Source organism: Pinus tabuliformis, chromosome 9, assembly GCF_031772625.1.
Source record: "Pinus tabuliformis cultivar Carrire ecotype Pingquan chromosome 9, CPIR1, whole genome shotgun sequence".
Classification (NCBI taxonomy): domain Eukaryota; kingdom Viridiplantae; phylum Streptophyta; class Pinopsida; order Pinales; family Pinaceae; genus Pinus; species Pinus tabuliformis.
In genome coordinates, this window is record NC_142307.1 from 1452855428 (window position 1) to 1452878497 (window position 23070).

The 23070-nt window shown below is 38.0% G+C and overlaps 1 protein-coding gene across 3 annotated transcripts in view; it reads right to left on the minus strand.

The window, feature by feature from the left end:
* Positions 1-262: 262 nt before the first annotated feature.
* The window catches only part of LOC149154060 (insulin-degrading enzyme-like 1, peroxisomal), a 699115-nt gene continuing 676307 nt past the window's right edge, over positions 263-23070 (minus strand). For all 3 annotated transcript variants that reach the window (XM_089445417.1, XM_089445416.1, XM_089445418.1), the window contains 2 exons: positions 1252-1374; positions 263-1044 (listed from right to left, as the gene is read on the minus strand). In XM_089445417.1, coding sequence (XP_089301543.1) covers positions 661-1044; positions 1252-1374 — 507 coding nt within the window. In that variant the 3' untranslated portion in view covers positions 263-660. The remainder of the gene's footprint in view (positions 1045-1251; positions 1375-23070) is intronic.

A 23070-nucleotide genomic window follows, 5' to 3' on the forward strand; every position in this document is an offset into this window, starting at 1 on the left:
ATCTCCAAAAAATGCATATATGTGCTTATTCACAGCCTGAATAGCCTCAAGATCTATACAACTAGAAAGGATTATGAATCCCCTCTAGCGTTGTTATTTGCAGAAATTTCATGGAAAAAATGGAACTGCAAACTAGAAGCTCAACTACAAGGGCGTTAAAAAAATTCTAGGATTTTAACCAACTTGCTAAGGTTGAGAACTGTTTTTATAGGTAAATTAGATCAAATGGTTGCTTCGGTTCCTATAAGTGGAGATCAAGTGCTTTAACAATTATGATATATATACTAGAAAATGTTGAACAACAAATTAATGATAACCCGAAAATCAATAAAAAACTGGCTTCCAATTCCCGATGACATAGATCACGATGGAATTCCAGTATTCATACAATACATCTAATTTTCAAAATAAAAACAATTGGTAATTTGAGCAAGTTGGTTAAAGCACCATGCTCAATTCCAAGATGCTAAGAACCATAGTAAAATACCATATAACAATTGCATTACTACACTCGGAGAATGTCCAATAGCATTCACCAATCTTAATCTTTCAGTGGAGAGAAATCCACTGTAGTATTAGATAGAAGATTTGCTTGGGTTGAAACATTAAGGATAAATGACTGCAGCATCATTTTGTTGTACAATGATTCTTCCATTCTAGCTAATTATAGGCTTGATTGTCACCACTCCTCAAAGAGCCAAACAAAGTTTGTGACCTTTTGAAGCTATATATGTCATGGATGCACTTTCCTTGATATCCATCCAGTTCACCGCTATTCACTTCAGCTGATTGATCAGAAGAAGCAAGTTTAACTGTGTCATCCTTTAATATCTCTCTATCTGAATTATCTGATGTAACCGTTTTCGCGTTACAAATGCCCTTGTTGGAGGATATGTCAATAGGCCTAGCCAGTTTGTATGCTCCACTGCGAGAACTTCCATATACTTGCACAGTCAATTTTCTTCTTCCAGGAGAGCCAAGTTTTATGTAATTATCAAAAAAGTCAATCAATTCTTGTTTAGTCAATTTCCTTAATACATCAACCTGTTTCAGAATATCAACAAAAGTACAATGAAATACACACAGAAACCTGTCCTAAAGTAAAATGTTAAACCAAAAATATAACAGATATTAAAATAGAGCTTCTATAAATTAATCCTATCTAGACTTCTCAAAGCAGTGCATACATGGAACATCTGATCCAAACCCACTTAATGCACCCAAAACTGGGATAACAAGTGTACTATATACCTCAATTTTTTTCCGGTCAAACTTAAGGGTTCCATCCTGAATTTCTCTCCAATAAAAGTGTGATTCTTCTCGCAAATTTTTGTGTTTCTCAAGTTTAACATCAATCAAAGTATCCACGTTTTCCTGAAATAAAACTGAAATTAGTGATGAAAAATGGGGATTAAATGGTTCAAGACTTCACAAATTCCTAAAGGAAAATGATACTGAAACCATTAAAAAAGATTGTACTGAAACCTTTGGTTGCATGGAATGCTCGGGCAATTCACAAATATATTAGAATAGGAAAGAAAAACTTTTATAAAATATATTAAATAGAAATAGGTGCCACATGAATAGCTACATAATTATTCAATCTTTACATCGAAAATCTAAGACATGCACTACAAATTAAGATACTCCATATGATTCTATCCAATAGAGTAGCTGTCCCAAAACACAACACTCTTGTCATTTTATGCTTGGGATTCAGTACCACATCTCCACTATGCATGTTAAAAGACAACTGATCCATGTTCAAGTATCACATTGTACCACGTAACATTAAAATGGAAATTTGCAAATATATTAAAATAGGAAAAGGGCCGTTCACAAAATACTTTAAATAGATATAGGTACCCCAGTAAAAGATTCATAATTTTGCAATTTTTACATATAAATTTAAAACATACACTACTCAATAATATGAAGCATTGAATAGCTGTCCTGAAACACAATATTCTTGCTATTTTATCCTTCACATTCAGTCCCAGAACATATCCATTATGCACGTTAAAAGATATCTCAGAGAATGTTCAAATAGGACTATTAGGGTCCTACCCTAACCTTTCTACTTTAGGGTACTTAGAAATAAGTCAATTAATACATGTGGCCATGCTTTTTTAATAAGGCTCATTAAATAGTTAGTGAATAGTTATTTAATATAAAAGGGTCCTATTTACCAAATAAGGCCCACTAGACAGTTAGTACTCATTAATGATGAGACCATAGGTAGTTAAGATTATTCTATTGAAATTCTACTTATAGAGTAAGCAGGCTATGGAATGTTTCTGTTGAGTATTGTTGTAATTAGAGCTCTGCTTAGAGAGAAGCCACCCTACCTTAAGAGGCAAGTGAACATTGCTTTCTGTTTTTGATAACCGTTAATGCAAGTGTATATTTTAATTTCACATCTTTCATCTCATTTGTTTCTTGGATTTTCCTTTTTGCACTTATATTCTCTATATACCTTGTTTGTGATTCAAGTATAAGGGTTTGAAAAAACTACAAGTGGTATCACAATGCTTTCTTAAGTCAACACACATATGGAGTAGAATTTTTTTAAGGCTAGAGATGTGTTCCAATGTCTTTAAATAACACAAAGATCTGTCATTTGGTGGGTAAATCTTCAGTTGGGGAAGAATACATGCACAAAATATAAGTGGTGTGCCACCCTACCTTAAGAGCCAAGTGAACATTGCCTTTTGCTTTTGATAATCATAAATGCAAGTGCATATTCACATATTTCATCTCATTTGTCTCTTGTATCTGCTTTTTTGCATTTATATTCTCTAAATACCTTGTTTTCAATTCAAGTCTAAGGATTTAAAAAACTACAAATGGTAGCGGAGCTATTTCTTGAGCCAAACCACGTCCAGATTTTAGTAGAATTTTTTCAGGCTAAATATGTGTTGCAATATTTTTAAATAGAACAAAGATCTTTCATTTGGTGGGTATATATGCTGTTGGGAAAGAATACATATAGAAAATATAAGTGGTCTGCCACCCTACCTTAAGAGGCTAGTGAACATTGCTTTCTACTTTTGATAATCATTGATGCAAGTGTATGCTTCACATATTTATTTATTTTTTAAATGAAATGGGTAGGGGATTTTTCTATTAGTTCAGCTGGTTTGAAGGCCATAACCTTTTACATCTGCTTCAGTAACATCATTCATTGTGCACATACAAGACCAAAAAAGATTAACACATTTGGCCCTGTGTCTACATACTACTACACTAATCTGACATACATAGCTTATACTGCCTCCAAAAAACTCCTAATACAAAAACAAACCTACAAAACATGAATTAAAACTAGAGAGCTATCCTTCAGTGTTCAACCCAGCAGAGATACCAACTTCAGAATCAACAATTCGAGGCTGCGAAGGAAGAGAAGCCAAACCCACAGTGTCCCAAGAGCTGAAACCACCGGAGAAATTGGAAATTATGCTTGCTGTTCATGAACCTCAACATCCAATTCCTTTTCCACCCCTCCAATCCTTCCTTCAAGTAGAGAAATCACTCTGTCCATCTTCAAACTCAAGGTATCGAAAGCCACTTGAAGCCTCTCAACCTTAGTCTGGACTCTGCAATAAGCCAATTTTCTGGTGCAAGAGGACAGATTGGGCTTGGGAATCAACCTTACCCATCTTCACCTGCCTGGATAACAGAGTCATTATATACTTTGTCGAGGTTTTCAAATAGACCAGCTGCTGATTAAATTCCTCCTTCTCTGCAGTGTCCATGCGCTCCATTTGCTGGAGAATGTAACTAGTTTCGGTTTTCATAATTTGTACCATTATATATTTTATATTAAAAGCAAAGAAAATAAAAAGAAAAATTATTATTATTGATGATGATATTGTTCTTTCTACATAGTTGCATATGTTGCTGAACAATGATGTAGAACTGAATGATGTTATAATGCTATGGGGTTAATTCAATATGGAAATAATGAAATGCAATTATCAAAGCAAAGAACAATATAGCCCTAAGAAAAATTAAGAATAAGTGGGTCAATAAGATGCTTGGGTATGATTATGAAATCATGTGTAAGAAAGGTAAATAAAATGCATTAGTTGATGCTTTATCAAGGCAATGTGAGGAGGAAGGATCCTTCTTTGCATTATCCTTACCTGTTCCCAATTGGCTTGATGAAGCTCATCAATGATAACTAGCAAATGGCAGTGTGGTCCAATTCATCCAAAGGCATCAAGAAGGTCCTGATTCCCAACCCTTCAAAAGGTTATACATGGTGGCACAATGCTTTGAAGTATACAGGGGACAACGTTCTAAAAAAAATCTATCTTAAAATAAAGGGTTTGAGAGGAGTTGCATTCGTCACCTATCATGGGTCACTCTAGCTTTCATAAGACCTATGAATGAGCTAAGCAGTCCTATTGGGAAGGCATGCATAGACATCTAGGTTTTTGTAGTGGCATATGACACTTGTTAAAGAAACAATGGTGAGATGGTGAAGATTCTTGGGGGTTTGCAACCACTATTTTTATGAACATAATATATAATTCATCAACTAATAAATAATATCCAACGAATAACCACAAAGGTAGGCCAATGGGACTAAAGGATACATCTAGTATGAGTACTCAGTCAATTTTATTAATAATACTGAGGAAAAATTACATTAATATATTTTTTGAAGAACTTGGCAAATAGACTTGTTGTCGCCCAAACTGTACACCTAAGGCGCAATGCTTAGAGTAGGGGCTGTCCCCTATTCCCTACTCACTCCAATTAAGCTCTCTCCTAGGCAAGCTATGGGGGGGTAGTCCCTAAAGGTAAATGAAAGGGGAAAACTTATTGGAACAACAAGTTCTAGGAGACTAAGGGCAAGGCAATTACTTCTCTAAATAACTTGATTTAAAGTTAATTGGCAAGTGTGATTATCAATGAGAAATGCAAGTGTTAAAAATAGATTCAATTAGATCAATGAGACACTTAAAATGATAAAGAGAGAAAGACCAATGCCTTAATAACAATGCTCAAAATATGAATTAAAGTACTTGCACAATAATAAACTATATCTCAAGTTATAAGATAAGCAATGTTGCAAGACAAGGTTAGTACAAGAGATCAAGAGATTAAAACAATTAGAGATGAACAATGAGAGATAGGCTTGCAATATAAATATGATTATTCAAGAGACAATAGACTTGAAAATGACAAGTACAAAAATGTAAGATTTACAAGTATGAAATGAGCCCACAAACCAATTTATGATAATCAATTGAAATGCAAGATAAATGAATGTGAGATCTACCTATGTGTGATGCAAGATCTTGGTTAATTTTAATTATATGCCTATTCTAAGGGTGAAGGCCTTCTCATCAATTATCGAAGCAAGTCTTAGAACAAGGTTGTTGGGAGAAGTGTTGGGGAAGGAGGCTAATGCCTCATTAACGATACTGTAATGACCCATTTCGATTTAAGGGCAAAAGGGTATTAGCATGTATACGATGTAAGCATATGATAGCTACATATGCATACATTGCATGCCTTGCACTAATATACTTATTCAATAATTATGAAAGATGTTTAAATAAATGATAAAGGGGTTAAGTACCTATCTGATTAAGAAGGGAAATATTACCTAAAATTCAACACTCTCAGAATATAGTAATATACATATTAAATATTTCACAAGTATAAAATTATTAAATAAAATTAATACTCTCCATCCTGCTAATATAAATATTTATCACCATAATATTAAAGTTATAAGTTAATAAATTATAATATATATTTAACTTTTTTTTTTTTTGTAAGCTACGGTGTTGCACTTTTTTCTATTACTTCAAATCAAAATAAACAGCAATAGTAAGGTTGCCTTCAACTCGCCCTCTTGGGGAAACCGAGTATTTAAGCCACCTAAAGTTCTTAATAGCCGACCAAAAATAAAAGATCCATAGTCTGATTATCCAGGCTAAATACACTAAACAGTCTTTCTGGTTTCTAATCCTACTTGCATGCATATAACGATTTTCCACTTCTAATATTTGAAACAAACTGAAATTATCTATACTATGCAGTTTCATCAAAATTAATACATATCTATATTTAATCATCTTCTGCCTCTGGTTGCTGGGTAGTCTCCTTGTTTGCATGCTGATTTCCTTCCCTTATCATTTGCTGAATCTCCTCAAGCTTCTTTTCTTTCATCTCCAGTGTAATCTGAATAATTCTCAGCTCCCTCCTTAGGTTGGGGACTCCTTGCGCCAGTTCTGCCATCTCTGTTGCAGCTTGCTCTAGAGCTTTAGCCAGCAATCTTTTCATCACCCAGTATATATGTAAGGACTGTTTAAATAAAGACATTCTACCCCTGGTGTTGCCAGGGTCGTGGAGTAGGAACTCCCAATCCTCCATCTCGGAGTCGGACTGAGCTTGAAGGGCGTCTTCCTCCATATTCTGGATAATTCTTCTAATTCTTGGGTTCGTGTTCTGGTTATATGCCTTTTCTGCTTGCTGAATTTTCTTATCCAACGACCGGCTTGTCTTTTTGCCCAGTCTCCCTCTCTGCCCTTATCGTCCTCCCCTTTCTCCTCGGTATCTGCTCGTTCCTCTGCCTCTCTTGCTGCTCGGTTCCATCCCGCTTCCCGCACCTCTTCTTCCCCTCTGTCTGCCGCTCTGCCTTACCTTTCCTCCCCGCTGTCCTAGCTGCTCGTCGTTGGTTTGTTGGGTCTCCCAGCCTTCTACATTTCTGCTTCGCTCCTTACCCCGCCTGCACTGATCTTGCCGGTCCTCTTCCTCCTCAGAATCATCGTAAATTTCATATATCTCCTCAACTGTCTCTTCCTTCGCTATCGCCTTGCCTTTTCTGTCTCTGTCTCTGCGCTCCTCGGCTTCCAGTTCTTCTACTGCCCTTGCTCTCTTCCTGGTTTCCATGGCGACCTCAGTGAGTTTTCGGCACAACTTCGCTCTGTACCAGTTCTCCACCACCTTTCCTCTCCTCACTTTCACTTTATTTAAATATTATAATTAAAATTTATAGGTTAAAATTTATTAATTAACATCACAAAAATATAAATATCTACATACCTCACCTTCTAGCTACATGTAACCTTATGACTATCAAAATCAAATTTGTCGAGAGCGGTGGAAGAAGGCGGCGACCGCCTAGTAAGGATATTTATACAAGTATGCAGAGAACTGGAGGGAGGAGGATGGATGGAAATTCTGAACTGAAGATTGGAATTCAGAACTGGAGATTTGAGTAATTGTTCTTGAAGCTTTTGGGCACGGGGGCCAAAGTGCTTCAATTGTGAAGTATTTTGGAGCTGGGTACCAAGGATTGTGCCCAGTTTGGTAGGGAGGATTTGGTCATTTGGTAACGGGAGCAAATTGGAGCTACAACAACGCGGGATCAACTTCAAACTTGGAAGCCAGGTATGTATATAATTGATAAATTATGTTTAAATTGTAACCGGTACATTCTGTAGAATTCAGGGATTTATTTTGGGTTTGCTCATTAAATCATTCTGGTAGAATTTATGAAATAAAATTGTGATTTGGTAATTTAAATTTCACATTCCAAGTTATTGTCTGGTATAAATTTCACATTTTGAATTTCATATTTTTTGGTAAGATTTTCATAGTTTGGGCATTATAGTTTGGTATCAGAGCCTGTTAAACCCTCCAACCTCAAATTGTTAAATTTGCATGATCCCTATTAAAAATTTCTAATCTGTGATGAAAGGTTTGATTTCCAAGCTTAATTAATTGGGATAGATAATTCAATCTTATAAGCTAGAATCGATTTACGATTCATAAAAATCTAGGTTTCAATGCGCTCTCTGCTTGGGTGTTCTTAAGCGAGGAAATGCACAGGTTTCAAATCAAAGTGGGTTTTGAACCAATGCTTTCTTTCTGTGAAGTTTCTGAATTGTGACCTATTCTTCTTCATTTTACTGCTACTCATGGAAAGTGGGATTGGAACTGACGCCCTTAATCTGGTGCTTTAGACCAACTCGACGATGTTGAGAAATCTAGAGCATGAATAATCAAAAGATTTCTTTGCTTGATAATTTCTTGTGATATACTTGTACTTCTTAGCTTACAGTCTTTTCTTTGTCATATTATTATTGTGTTCTTTTCATCAAGACAATTACCAATATGCACAATAAAAGACAAGTGACACAGTATGTAGGTTTGTCAGTTAGGGCCAAAACCTCTCACCACTTGAGAGAAGAATCTGATCAAAATTCTTCTTCTAGATCTTCAGTTGATGAGTATCAAGACCATGAAAAAGACCCTTGACTCTAGTATCCTCCCAAGAACCTTGTCACTAACCTTGATGCTCTGCCTCTTCCCTTTCTCGACTTTCTTTTTGATCTCGAACTGCTCTACCCAACTCCTTCTAGAGAAAATAGGTCTCTATACTTCACACTACGTTTTCTCGACTTCTCCTAGAGAAACTTGGTCTCTATGATCTCACTAGCTTCCTCTAGAGAATCTCGGTCTCTAGATATCTATCTCGGTTACCCAAAACAAGTATCCCAGAAGAATCCTTCCTTCACTGCCCCAGAAGAAACATTCTTCGCTGCCCTAGAAGAAACCTCCTTTGCTGCCCCAGAAGAAACCTTCTTCGCTATGCCCAAAAGAATCCTCCTTTGCTTGCCCAGAAGAGACTCTCCTTATCACTTCTTCACACTTCTCTTTGTAGCCCTTCTTCTTCACACTTCTTCACCGAGTGTATGTCGAGTTACTTGCCTTCAAGTGAGGCCGAGTGATGCTATATATACACTTCATCTCATGTCCTTTAGGCCGACATGATCACAAGATTTAGGCCAACTTCTTCTAACATGTTCTCCCATCATTGTAGGCTGACTTGAAGAGGATAAGTGACAAGGTCTTGGAGGATACTTTACAGAGACAAGTTTCACTCTATATAAAGTGTAACATGACTTCATCACATGATAATGACTCTATCATTTTATGACTAGATGACAAATAATTCCTAAAGACTCTCAATGGGAGTCTTGACTCAAACATAAAATCTCTTGCTCATGAAACTCACGAAGCAAACAATACAATAAATTTATTTTTCTTCTTTACATCTCATTACATAAAATCATAATTACATGTCATTATGAAGACCGAACCTAGTTACACTTTTCAACACTCCCTCTTAACTAGGGAGGTATTCATAATGGTACTTGGACTTTTTCAATCTGAAGAATTTCTCATACGAAGAGTTTGGATTGGTAACTCATTTGTATAGCATCATATCAACCAACATTGTTACATAGCAAGGCCTTGACTAACAGCTCCATCTCTCCACAAGATCTGAGCTCAATGTTGGCGAGACCAATCATTTATAGACACTCTCATCATTGTCTCGCTCGGAACATCCCCTACCCGGGTACTCAATGTGTGTTCCATGTGGATTATTCTTATCTTGGACTCCCCAACCCTCAAATAATATCGGTCCTCCACGACTACTCTTCTATTGGATTCCCTATCTCATCCTCAAAGTGTATCGGATGCCAAATGATTACCCAATACTCCATTCTATCTTCCCATGAGAAGACCAAAATGACATGTTTATCTCTCCCTCTCAAACAGGGAGGACATATTCCAATAAAGGAATGTACTCATTCCTACAAAAGGAATGTACCTAAGCTCTCTCTTGGCTTAGGAATTTCCAAGTTTCTTCCAAGTAAGAAACTTCTTTTCAGGCTCTCTCTTAACTAGGGACCTATAACAACTCCTCATGTGGAGATCATGTAACAACCAGTTGCTTGAAGAACTCCTTTCTTCCTTGATGTCATAAATTTCTTTTGTCATGGAGTCTTCATCTTTTGGGTCTTCTTCATAGGGCACAGACCATCCATCACTTTCATCCATGAGTTAGTCATGTCCTCATTTCATTAGAAATTGATCCATCAGTTTTCCATCTGGCTTTGCTTCATGTCATTTTGCTTTCTTTCATGCCATATTTTCTGGAAGGATCTCACATCCTTCTATATGGTCCTCTTGGAAGTTATCTACAGATCTTCCCTTTGGCAGTCCTACATAAGCCCATCCAGATATTAGTTCAAAAATAATAAACTTAAATCAAACATTACCTTTGTGATGGTCTTTCATCATGACATCTGTTTGTAGGTATCAACATCCTACATGCATGTTGACACATCTCTCAAAGATATTTATTGTCAAGGGTTTCCATCTTTTACTGACTCCTATCAGAGTCTTCATATATTTCTGGGAGATATTCTAGTAAACTATTCTTGGTCTCGGATGTTGAATGCCTTCTACTTTTGTTGCATATTTTCAAGATCTCTTCCTTTCTTTTCATACTTCATTCCCAAGAGCTTCCAATCAGAGTTCCTCAATTGTAGTCAGCTTCCTCATGATTCATACGAAAACATATTATGTTGATTTCATCTAGTGTGACTTATGCCTTCTTGCAATTTTTTGGAGGAGATCCCTTTTCTTTTTTTATCATATTTCCCAAGATGGAAATAGTGATCCATATTATCTTGCAACCATATGACATGACTATAATAATTTATGTGAGCATACTCATCTTTCCTTTCAGTCATCCAGACTTCCTGTAGTAGCTACATTTGAATGAAAGAACCTTATCCTTTAGACCTGCTTTCTATTATGTCATCATACCATCATCCCTTGAATCGCACAAGTTGGAATTCTTAATGAAACTTTTGCTTCCTTTCTAGATCTGTGAATCCTTTGATAAGGATTCCATCAGAGAACCTTGAGTATCTTTCATATCCTCACCCGACATATGTTTCCTTATTGACTATGGTGTGATGATCCCAGTCGATGATGACATTTACTTCTTTTTATAAGCATTACTTGAGATTTCAATGAGGTTTCCAAGAGCTCTCATTCTTTATAATTAATAGAATTTATTCCAGACATCCTTTCTGCTACCCATGTCACAAGCTCTCTGTTGTCGCGCAGATTGACACGACAACGCTCAGACCGGGGGCTGTCACTCTGATCCCCGATCCCTCCGTTTAAGCCTGTCTCCCGCGGCTAAGGGGGGTAGACCCTGCGAGATAGTGAAGACCAACTGCCAAACAGTTGGTTGGGAGACACGAGACACGATATGAAAAGCACTAGATGGATTTAGAGATTTAATAGACCAGTGCCTTGTGGAGTCAATGTTTAAATGATTACTTTTTAAATGATAAAGAAACATGGACCCTGAACAGCAACCATCTATCATCAGCTAAATCATGCAACCAAAATGATATCCGGCAACTGAAAGCTTTGAAGAGATAAATGCCTTAAACCACCATGAGCATCATGAATTGTTAACCAGACATTGGATTTCGTGTCCAGATCTCAGCATGAAGGATACAACGTGAATAAAAGGACTGAAACTGGCCAAAATAAAATTTCCCACAAAAAAAAATTTCGATTTTTTTTTTTTTTTTTTTTTTTTTTTTTAAATCTTTTTTCAATTTTTATTTTTCGATGCTATGGAAATTTAAAAAATCTAAAAATTAAAATTCTAAAACTAAATTTACTTCAAAAATAAACTGATTTTTTATTTTTTTATTTTTTATAAAACTAAAATCTAACAAAAACTAACACATGAAATAAAATAACTAAACAAAACTAAAATACAAAACATTTTTTATATTTTTTATGATTTTTTTTAAAACAACGAACCTATATAAAAAAAAGAACTTTAAACTAAACTAAAACAAAAATCTAATACAAAGCTAAATCTAAACAATTAAACATTTTTAATTTTTTAATTTTATGAACCTACATAAAAATGAAACTATATAAAAAAAAGAATTAAAATCTAATAAATTAAAATACGTAACTAAAATGAAATCCTAAAAAAAATCTACGCTAGCTTACACATTACTATGACCACAAAATATCGAAATCGAAAACCCTACGCTAACGCCGATATTAAATGGCAAATCAACCACAGCAATGAAATCGTGACACAATAAAACAGCGAAATATTACCTGTTCCGGATCGATTTTGATTACCTGTTCACGAATTGATTTCACCTGCGGGTTTCGGTGAGAGTTTGCAGGTTATTGTGACTGCGTAGAAGCGTTTTTACCTGCGTTGATGGCCTGGATTATTGCTATGATACTTGGAGCCTCCACGCAGACTAGCTACCACTCTTTAACTCGAATGCTGAGCGCAGATCCATATGAACGTTTCGCTGCTTGGCCTTCGGATTGATGCCAGGTATGCTGGTGAATAGCCGTCGATCACACGCAGTCAGCTATCTTGACCATTTGATAGCAGGAGGAAAGGGTTCACCCTTTTCCGTTTGCAGTTTCGATAAACACGATATGAATTCTGCGGTGGCTCCCCTTTAAATATTGAATTTGAAACGCAGTTTGCCTGAGATACGATTAACAATGAAGCTGCAAATACCCTGCGTGAAAAGGAGCTAGCTGGGAATCTCGACAGCGGACAGAGCAACGCCTCACAATGAAACAGAATTAACACACCAGCATATCAGATTAGACTGCCGGCTCCACCCGTTATCTTGGCAACCGATGCTAATTTCACAGGCTAAGACAATATTCAGCCATGGACGGAGGATGACCCAGCTGCTTTCGGATGACGGCAAAATTGGCTTGTGCTTGATGTAAATCACCTGTTGGCAGCTTATTGCAGAGTGTGTCGGCGTGTCAACCTTGATGGCAATCCTGCCATTACAAAAAAGACAAAACCCTAATAAAAACTGTACAAAAATTTGAAACCCTAGATCCAAAAATTTGAAACCCTAGAACAGCTAATTAATGTACAGATTTTGGCCCCTACACAGCCAGATTTAACAATAAGAGCAGAAATATTTTCAATATATCAGAAATTTTGAACTTCACTGTGAACAGAAAGAGAATCTCTCAATGTAAAACAGAAACAGAAACTTTGAATGATTAACCCAGGGAACAATCAGCTGGGCTCTGCACAGAAAGTGCTTGCGGGAGTTGGCTGGTTCAGCCGAGAACTTCCCCGAACGCCCACACAATTTCCTTCAAAAAAATGTTTTCCTGCACATCTCAAGCAACCATCAGCAAAGAGAGAGAGAAAGCTGCTAGATCTCAGGAAATAATGGAGATACCTGCCATTATTTCAGAAACCCTAGCAGCCTTCAAACCCTAGCAGGTGAACAAGATACCTGTGCTCACACTACTCTAAAAACAAGCTATGATTAATGGCTGAAAACTGAAATATGCAGAAAATTAAAGATCTCACAGCAATTCCGGAGAGTAACACCAGCCAGTTTTGAACCCCAAAGTCTTTTTATTAATCAGAAAATCAGATTACAAGAGAGCTTTTCAGTACAGACTCACAGATCAGATCCTTTGAAATGACCCCCTAAGACCCTATATAAAGGAAATGATCCTAACGGCTAGTTCGAGTGATCCATGTAGAAATGATCTCGACCGTTGATGAGGATCAAGACATCTCTTGATCTCATCCGTCGATTTATTAACTTAAAATATTATTATTTTATTAGTTAGGGTTTTTGCTTCATTTTTTAATTTTTATTATTTTTTTTTTTTTTATTTTTATTCATTTTTTAATTTTTTAATTCATTTTAAAATGGATCACTGAACTAAGCCTTCGGAAACATCACCTAGGACCTAGGACTTAGGACTCATGAGGGGATTTAAAACATTTCTCGACCCTCAGGACACATTACATCATGACTTTTACAAAATTACATCTTAAGGGACAAACCCATTTAATACAGACCCTCACAAAACACCCAGCTCTGCGACACAACGATAATCTAGCAGATCAACACACTAGGATTCTCCTAAAGTTCTAATGACAAAATCAATCCCGGCTTTGGGGTCAGGTTTGAAGGAAAACTCTGCCGATCCGTGGATCGGTGAGACAAAAAACCTTCCGGGACGTAGATTATCATCAGAAAGTTAGGTCCACCTAGGCAAATTACATACATGACTTCATGTCTGCTAAGATTATTTACAGTTAATACATGCAGACTGGGTTTACAATCAAAAAGATCAAACTGCTGATGATGGCAGGATGGAACGGACATGCTGATTAGGTGCTGCTTCCTTCTGTCAAGAAAAACGGGGTGCACTGCATGGGTAGTTGACCAGTAGGGGTCAACACTCTCATTTCTAATGCTTCTATCATAATGCTATTTTCTAATCTGATGCATCCTATCTAATTTACATTGCCTCCTATATATAAATTACAAGTGGAAAGTACCTTCTTAGTGAAGAAGATCATATCAACCATAATAGAGATCTTTTTGCTTCTTCCTTCTTAAGCTTCTTTGTCTTAGGTTCTTTCACTTCCTCACTAATATGGGCTTCTTCCCTATCCCTCTTGCGTTTAGGACAATCTCTTCTATAGTGCCCAAGTTTCTAACAACCATAGCATCTTTCCTTAGCCATGTTCTTCTTTTTCTTTGGAGGACCAAACCTTCCAAATTTCCCTTTTCTTCTTATCACTGATTGATCCCTTCAATCTAATATTTTGTTACTTTCTTTCTTCAACCTATCTTTTTCTGCCTTGCAGAGAGACCATAATATGATGAATGGGATGGCTTCCTCTTCCCTAGTAGATATGAGGTTACATTGTTCATCAGACAATGCATTTAGAATAACGGAGATCATTTCATTATCAGATACCATCTCTCCTAGATCCTACAATTGCCCTTTTATTTGAGATGCTTTGAAAGACATGACAATATCCCTTCATCCTTTGACACCTTCAACTTATATAGATTAGATCTAAGTGATATGTACTTTTCTATCGTGTAGAGAAAATTCCTACCAGCGTATCATATATTTCTTTAGATGTCTCCATCTCGGCTACATAGGAAATCAGAGGATCTTTTATAGATTCCTTAAGAATCTTTTGAACCTTGAGATCCCTTTCCATGTATTCAGATAATGCTTGTTCTTCAGATGGCTTGGAGACCTTTCCATGGACATGATCAATGACTTCATTTACTTCGAGGACTATGTCTATCCTTCTTTTCCATACAAGGAAGTTTGATATCCCAACCAGCTTATGGTTCTCCTTGAAACATGAAGTCATTTTTACTAGATTAGATTATAATAAAAAAGTACTTACTTGTGAAGATAGAATCTTCAACGTGATGACGAACTTGTTGCTTTAGATGACCCTTTTAAAAAGGTTCTTACTTCAGTGAGGGAAGACTGCCTTCTTTAGGATGATCTTTTTCCAAATGAGATCCTTGTTTCAATAGGGAGGATCACTTTTCGATCTAACCTTCCTTATATTTGAAGAGCTTCCACTTCTTTTTTGATGTATGATTGATGATCTCTGAAGTGCTTCTAGGGTTTCAGTCTTTCTTCCTGCTTCCTTGTTAAAGATAATTTCAAGACTCTTGTTAGAGTATATTTCTACGATCTAGGGTTTTAGTGACCCTTGAATCTACTACGATCCTTCATCCACTGCTTGATGTCTTCTTGATTGAATGCCCCTTCTTGTCTTCAACACATAAGCTCTGATACCATGTTGAGAAATCTAGGGCATGAATAGTTAAAAGATTTCTCTACTTGATAATTGCTTGTGATATACTTTTACTTCTTAGCTTACAGTCTTTTCTTCATTATATTATTATTGTGTTCTTTTCATCAAGACAATTACCAATATGCACAATAAAAGACAGGTGACACAGTTTGTAGGTTTGTCAGCCAGGGCCAAAACCTTTCACCTCTTGATAGGAAAACCCGATCAAAATTCTTCTTCTAGATCTTCAATTGATGAGTACCAAGAGCATGACAAAGACCCTTGACTCTAGTATCCTCCCAAGAACCTTGTCACTAACCTTGATGCTCTGCCTCTTCCCTTTCTCGACTTTCTTTTTCATCTTGAACTGCTCTCCTTGTCTCCTTCTAGAGAAACTCGGTCTCTTTACTTCACAATGCTTCTTCTCGACTTCTCCTAGAGAAACTTGGGCTCTATGATCTCACTAGCTTCCTCTAGAGAATCTCGGTCTCTAGATCTCTATCTCGTTTACCCAAAACAAGTATCCCAAAAGAATCCTTCCTTCACTGCCCCAGAAGAAAACTTCTTCGCTACCCCAGAAGAAACCTCCTTCGTTGCCCCAAAAGAAACCTTCTTTGCTGCCCTAGAAGAAAATCTTCTTTGTTGATCCTAGAAGAAACCTTCTTCGCTATGCCCAGGAGAATCCTCCTTCACTTGCCCAGAAGAGACTCTCCTTATCACTTCTTTGCACTTCTATTTGTAGCCCTTCTTCTTCGCACTTATTCACCGAATGTATGTCGAGTTGCTTGCCTTCAAGTGAGGTTGACTGAGGCTATATATACACTTCATCTCATGTCCTTTAGGCCGACATGATCACAAGATTTAGGTCGACTTCTTGTAGCATGTTCTCCCATCGTTGTAGGCCGACTTGAAGAGGATAAGTGACAAGGTCTTGGAGGATACTTTACATAAACAAGTTTGACTCTATACAAAGTGTAACATGACTTCATTACATGACAATGACTTATATCTGGTGAAGGGATCTCAATAGATCCTGGAAAGGTAAAGATAATCATGGAATGGTTGATACCAAAAAATGTGCATGATGTATGAAGCTTTATGGGTTTAGATGGCTACTATTGAAGGTTTGTAGAAGGATTCTCCAAAATTGCAAAGCTTATCACAATCTTCCAGTGTAAAGGAGTTAGGTATGAATGGACTGAGGAATGTCACTGAACATTATTTGAACTTAAAAGATCGTTGACTAGTGCACCAATCTTGTGAGTTCCTGATATGGACAAATATTTTATTGTATGTAGTATGTACTAACACATCAAAGAAAGAATTATGTGTAGTATTAATGCAGGATAGAGGTGTAATAGCGTATGCCTCAAGAAAATGAAAGCCTCATTAAAAAATCTACGCCATGCACGACTTAGAGTTAGCTGCTATAGTGCTAGCTTTAAAGATATGGAGACACTATCTAGTAGGGAGAAGCTTTCTGCTCAAAAGAAACCATCAAAGTCTACAATATTTGTTTACCCAACGGGACTTGAATGCTAGACAAAGACGATAGAGCGAATTCTTAAGAGATTATGACTTTGGAATTCCATACATTAAAGGAAAAGAGAATGTAGTAGCAGATGGTTTATATAGAAGACCACAAATATTTTCCCTCATACCTATCTAGGTAGATTTGAGGAAGCAAGTACTAGAACATCTCTTCAAAAACAGTTGGTATTTAAAGGTGAGATCGGGCTCGATAGTAAAAATCCAAAAGTACCTAAATTTTGAGGGATATGAACTAGAAGATGATGGAATTTGCGATTTGGTGGAAGGATGTACATTCCTGATAGTGGGGATCTCTAAAACATCATCCTTAAGGAAGCCCACGGAGCATTGTATTGTGCACATCTTGGTGTAAAGAAATGCATGTTGATACAAAGAAACTCTTCTTTTGGATAGGCATGAAAGGCGATACTGTCCAATTCGTTGTTAAATGTCTTGAATGTCAACAAGTAAAGGTTGACCATTGTCATCTAGCAGCTCTCCTACAACCTCACAACATTCCTATGACCAAATGGGAGATAATTTCTATGGATATTATCGTCAGACTACCTCTTACTCCATAAAAGCATAATGCCATTCTGGTTGTGGTAGATAAATTAACTAAAAATGCCCATTTTATTGTTGTAAGAGATACTTACGAAGTTGCTGACGTAGCTCAGGTATTTATAAATGAAATTATTAGATTTCATGCAGTACCTAAGAAGATCATATCAGAGAGGGACTCATGATTCACTTCAAGATTCTGGACTGTATGCAATCAGCCTTGGGAACTCAACTAAATTTAAGCACAGCTTATCATCCTGAGATAGATGGACAAACAGAAAGGGTGAACCAAGTACTAGAAGATATGCTAAGAATGTACGTTATGGACTAGCAAACACACTGGGAGAAGTATTTGCCCTTAGTTGAATTTGCATACAATAACAATTACCACAGTTCAATTGGGATGCCTCCATTTGAAGCATTGTACGATAGACCTTGCAGAACACCGTTAAGTTGGGACAGGGTAGAAGATCGAGTGATAGTGAGGCCAGAATTAATTCAAGAGATGGAGGAACAGGTAAAACAAGTTAGGCAACAATTGAGAGAGGCATAAGATAGACAAAAGAGTTATGTTGATGGTCATAGGACAGATAAGAATTATGAAGTAGGAGATGAAGTTTTCATTCGCATCAGACCTAATAAAAACACCATCTGGTTTGGAAAAGGAACAAAGTTATCACCCCTATTTATTGAGCCATTCAAAGTTTTAGAAAAAGTTGGATTTGTTTCCTATCGTCTTGCACTGCCACCCCACTTGCATAAAGTTCATAATGTATTTCATGTATTTGTATTAAGACATTATATAGCTGACAAATCTCATAACCTTCAATGGAAGAAATTGCAGGTATCGGATGGGGGAACCATTTCAGTCGAACCACTACGTATATTGGAACGTAGAGTTAAACAACTTAGGAATTGCCTGGTAGACCAAGTTAAGGTCCAGAGGAACAAGTATAGCCCTGGATCAGCTACTTGGGAAGACACAAAAGCCATATGTCAGAAATACCCAACCTGTGTTGATTTTGAGAAACTTCAAACCTCTGAAACCGGATTCGCTCAAACTAGGCGATGTGTCTGAATCCCAAGAATCGGACACGATTCGTTGGAAACTTGAATACCAAAATGGGGCATGACGTGTCCTAACGGGACACGATCAAATCCCGGTCATGTCCCATTAGGACACATCGTGTCCCGATTTTGGGATTCGAATCCCAAAAAAGTGAAACCCACGGGCATAAAAAAGCGTTGTTCTTTCACTCATTTACCATTTCTCTCATTCAGTTTTGCAAACATTGAGCTGTGGGCAAGGAGCTAAGGGTTTGGAGCAAGGAGCTAAGGGTGTGGAGCATTCGGCAAGGAGATTCAAGCACCAGGTAAGTGCATTTCATCTCTATTTTTTTGCATTTCTATTACAACAGTTTGTATATGAATTTTTTTTACAAATTTGTGCATGTTTTGTTTTTTTTTTTTTACAGTATTCATGGCTCAATCAAGGGCAACAGGTAGGGGGCAAAGGAAGGGGAAGAATGTCTCCATTGGAGATGCCCCTCCTCCCCCAATATCATCAGAGTCTGCTGCAAGTAATGTTGAGGGAAGACTTCCTCCTAAAGACAACATTGAGAAATATCCCTTGTGGAAATATGTCACAAGAGAGGATGGGACAAGCACCAAGGGGAAGGGAGGAGGCAATGTGCAATGGAGATGCAACTTTTGCCACATTTCTTTCAAAAGCACATATTACCGTGTGAAAGGCCATTTGTTGGCTTTACCAGGTTGTGGAATTGGAGCTTGTAAAGTTGTTCCTTTACAAAAGAGGAAAGAAATGGAAAAAGAGTTCATTGTTGGTATGGCAAATGTGGCTGCAAGATCAAGAAAAACCAAGAATGAAAACCCCCTTCCATTTTTGAGGAAAGGCACCACCAAATTTCCATTTGAGAGTTCTATTGGGGGACAAGTAGCAAAAAGAAGAACAATTTCACTTGGTCCAATGGACAAGATTTTTCAAAAAGAGAAACGGGAAGAGCTTGATCTCACCATTTCCTTCTTTTTCTATCAAAACTTCATATCATTTAATGTTGCACGCTCACCTCTATTTATTGAGATGTGTTGAGCTCTAACTCACGGGTCTCCATCATGGTATGTGCCTCCTGGTTCAGAGAAGCTCAGAACCACATTGTTGACGAAGGCAAAAAAAGAGGTGCAAAAAATTCTTGAACCTATTAAAGCATCATGGCCAACATCTGGGGTTAGCATTGTTTCTGATGGATGGACAGATCCAGCACGACACCCACTCATCAACTTCATGGTGTCTTCCTTAAATGGTCCAATTTTCTTGAAAGCAGTGGATACACTAGGAGAATACAAGGATGCACAATTTATGGGTGAGTTATTTATTAAAGTTATTGAAGATGTAGGTGTTGATTCTTGTGTGCAAATCATTACAGATAATGCATCTGTTTGCAAGGTTGCTGGCATGATTGTGGAAGCTAAATATCCACAAGTGTTTTGGACACCTTGCATTGTCCATTCATTGAACTTAGCACTGAGATCCATTGCTTCTGATGTGCTTTGGATTGGTAACATTATTGAGGATGCACAACATATCCGTAACTTTGTGCAAAATCATACAAATGCCCTCACTATCTACAAGGAGTACAACAATCTATCATTGTTGAAGATTGCTGATACATGGTTTGCCTCTTCATTCATCATGTTGAAGAGGTTGAGGGAGGTCAAGACCGCTCTTGGGGCCATGGTTCTTTCTGAGTTTTGGTATATTTGGAGAAAGACAGATCAAGTAGCCTTTAAAAGAGTGAGGGACACAGTGCTAGATGATGCTTGGTGGGAGAGGGTAGAACTAATTATTCAGATCATGGACCCTATCATTTCTTTGCTTCGATTTGCAAATACAGACAAACCCATCCTAGGAGAGGTTTATGAGGGATGGGATTCCATGATTGAGTTTGTGAGGAGCATTAATCTACAGAGTGAGTGCCCCGAGTATGAGACATCACCAGAGGCCTTCTGTGGTACTATACAGGATATTCTTGTCAGCAGATGGGACAATAATTGCACACCTTTACATTGTTTGGCTCACTCATTGAACCCAAAATACTACAACCATGAGTGGCTGAATGGTGGATCTTCCCGCAGATTCCCTTCTCACATGGATGGTGAAATATCACAGGGGAGGAAAGATGCATTCAGGCGGGTTTTCTAGGATAGAGCATTGCTTGATGAGGTAGAGGATGCCTTTGCAGAGTTTTCCATTGGCACTACTCGATTTGTAGGATATGATGTGATTAGAGACAGGGGGGCTAAGAAGCCCTATTCTTGGTGGGCAAATCATGGGGCAACAAGCCCTCCTCTTTAGCAGTTAGCCATGAGGCTCCTCTCTCAGATGACTTCATCCTCTTGTTGTGAGAGGAATTGGAGCACATATGGGAATTTGTATAGTGTGAAGAAGAGCAGGCTTGAGCAGTCCAAGGCAGAGACAATGGTGTATCTGCACACCAACCTTCGTCTTATTTACAGGCAGAGGGAAGAGTGGTTGAGGGCAAAGAAAAAGATGTGGGATGTCTTTCCTGATGATATGGGTTTGGACAGCAGTGTTGAGTTGGCATTGGCCAACACAGATCTCAATGATCCAGTGCTAGAGCTTGTTAGATTTGATGATGGTGATATTTTAGAGGGGTCATCCTCCACACCAGCAGATGCAGAGGCGACTATGGATACAGGGGAGGAGGAGGATGCAGAGGAAAGCAGTGGTGACCATGATGATGAGGACCTTGATGCTGATTCTGATGATGACTATGAGGATTGGTGACTTATAAGTCATGGGTTGCCTATTGCCTTGAGGCTTGCATACCTGTAGTTGTTTTATATTTTCTATTTCTATTTGCCATTGTGTTAATCTTAGGTATGTTCTATGCTTAGAGCAATTTATTTCAATTTTCACAGTTAGCTCCATATCTTTTCCAGATTAGCAATCACATCAGCATTAAAGTAAACTGCAGATAGAACATAAACATAAATCACAGAAGACAAGCCAAGACAAGAGGACATAAGATGTGGCGCTAGCCAAGGAAAATCCCCAATGTGGGGAAACCCTTGATCAATTCTTCTTATATGTTCTTCAATAGTTCAGCAAAGAGAGAGAGAGAGATAGTATGTTTACAACAGAAGTCAACACTTTGACTTATCTAGATAAGAGCATAGATCATCTCTAAGAAGATGATACATGAGATCAGTTGAAGACATGCTGCTTCAACTAATTCTCCAAGGTGACTCCTTCACCTATCGTTGTGCTGCATTTCGTCATCATGCTGCACCTCACCGCGCTGCACCATCATCACTATGCTGCATCTCATCACGCTTCATTAATCATGACTGTACCCATCACCATGTTGTCATCCTGACCTATGTGTTCGCTGCACCTTGCTTGCTTGTTGTCCCTAGCATGCTTGTTGTTGCATGCTAGTTGTCCCTTGCATGCTAGCTGTAATATTGCATGCTTGGTGTATTTTTTGCTAAGTACCATACAACTGTCCCAATGTTAGTTAGTTTTCCCTTGCATGCTGCGCTCCTTCGGAGATAGATGCTCCAGCTGTTTCGGCAGTTCCCGATAGTTCTAGCAATTCCAGTAGTTCCAGTTGTTCCCGACAGTTCCGGCAGTTCCGGCTTTTCTGGCAATTCCAGCTTTTCCAGCAGTTCCGACAGTTTCGACATTTCTGGCTTTTCCGGCTTTTCAGGGTTTTCTGGCAGTTCCGACTTTTCTGGCTTTTCCGACAGTTCTTGCAGTTCCAGCTTTTTCGACTATATCGGCATTTCCGGCTTTTCCGGCAGTTCCGACTTTTTCGGCAATTCCAATTTTTCTAGCTTTTCCGGCAGTTCGGGCTTTTCCGGCTTTTCCGACAGTTCCAGCTTTCTGCCCTCTAGATCAGGGCAACATTATTCCTTAGGATCTCTCCTCCTACCAAAACCCAAAGACAAGTAGAGAGAGGAAGAGATCCCAAGTGTGTTGAAATGACTTGAAGGCCACCTCTATTTATACTAAAACGTTGAGCACATGTGGGGTTTATTTGGTTGCTGGCTGACCTTGACGAATTGTCTTATAACGCAAATAAATTCATAACTCCATGAATACTTATCGGAATCGGATGATCTTTAGATCAATCCTACACCTCTCGATGAGAGGGATCCAAGAAAAATATCAGCTGCCATAAATAAGATGACCCACATGGAGTTTGGCCCTAGTTGCCAATTTTAACACTCCCTCTCAACTAGGGAGAACTCCATCCGCTGATCCATATGTCCGACTGTACTATCTCTGCCATCAGTGCCCTGCACTGCTCTGCTCTGCTCTGATCTGCTGAGCTCTGCTCTGCTAAACCATGAAGAAGAAGAATTGATCGAGAATGTCTCATACCATTCTCTACTGACCCGATGTCAATTTTATTTGAAGAGAGTGTGTCACATCA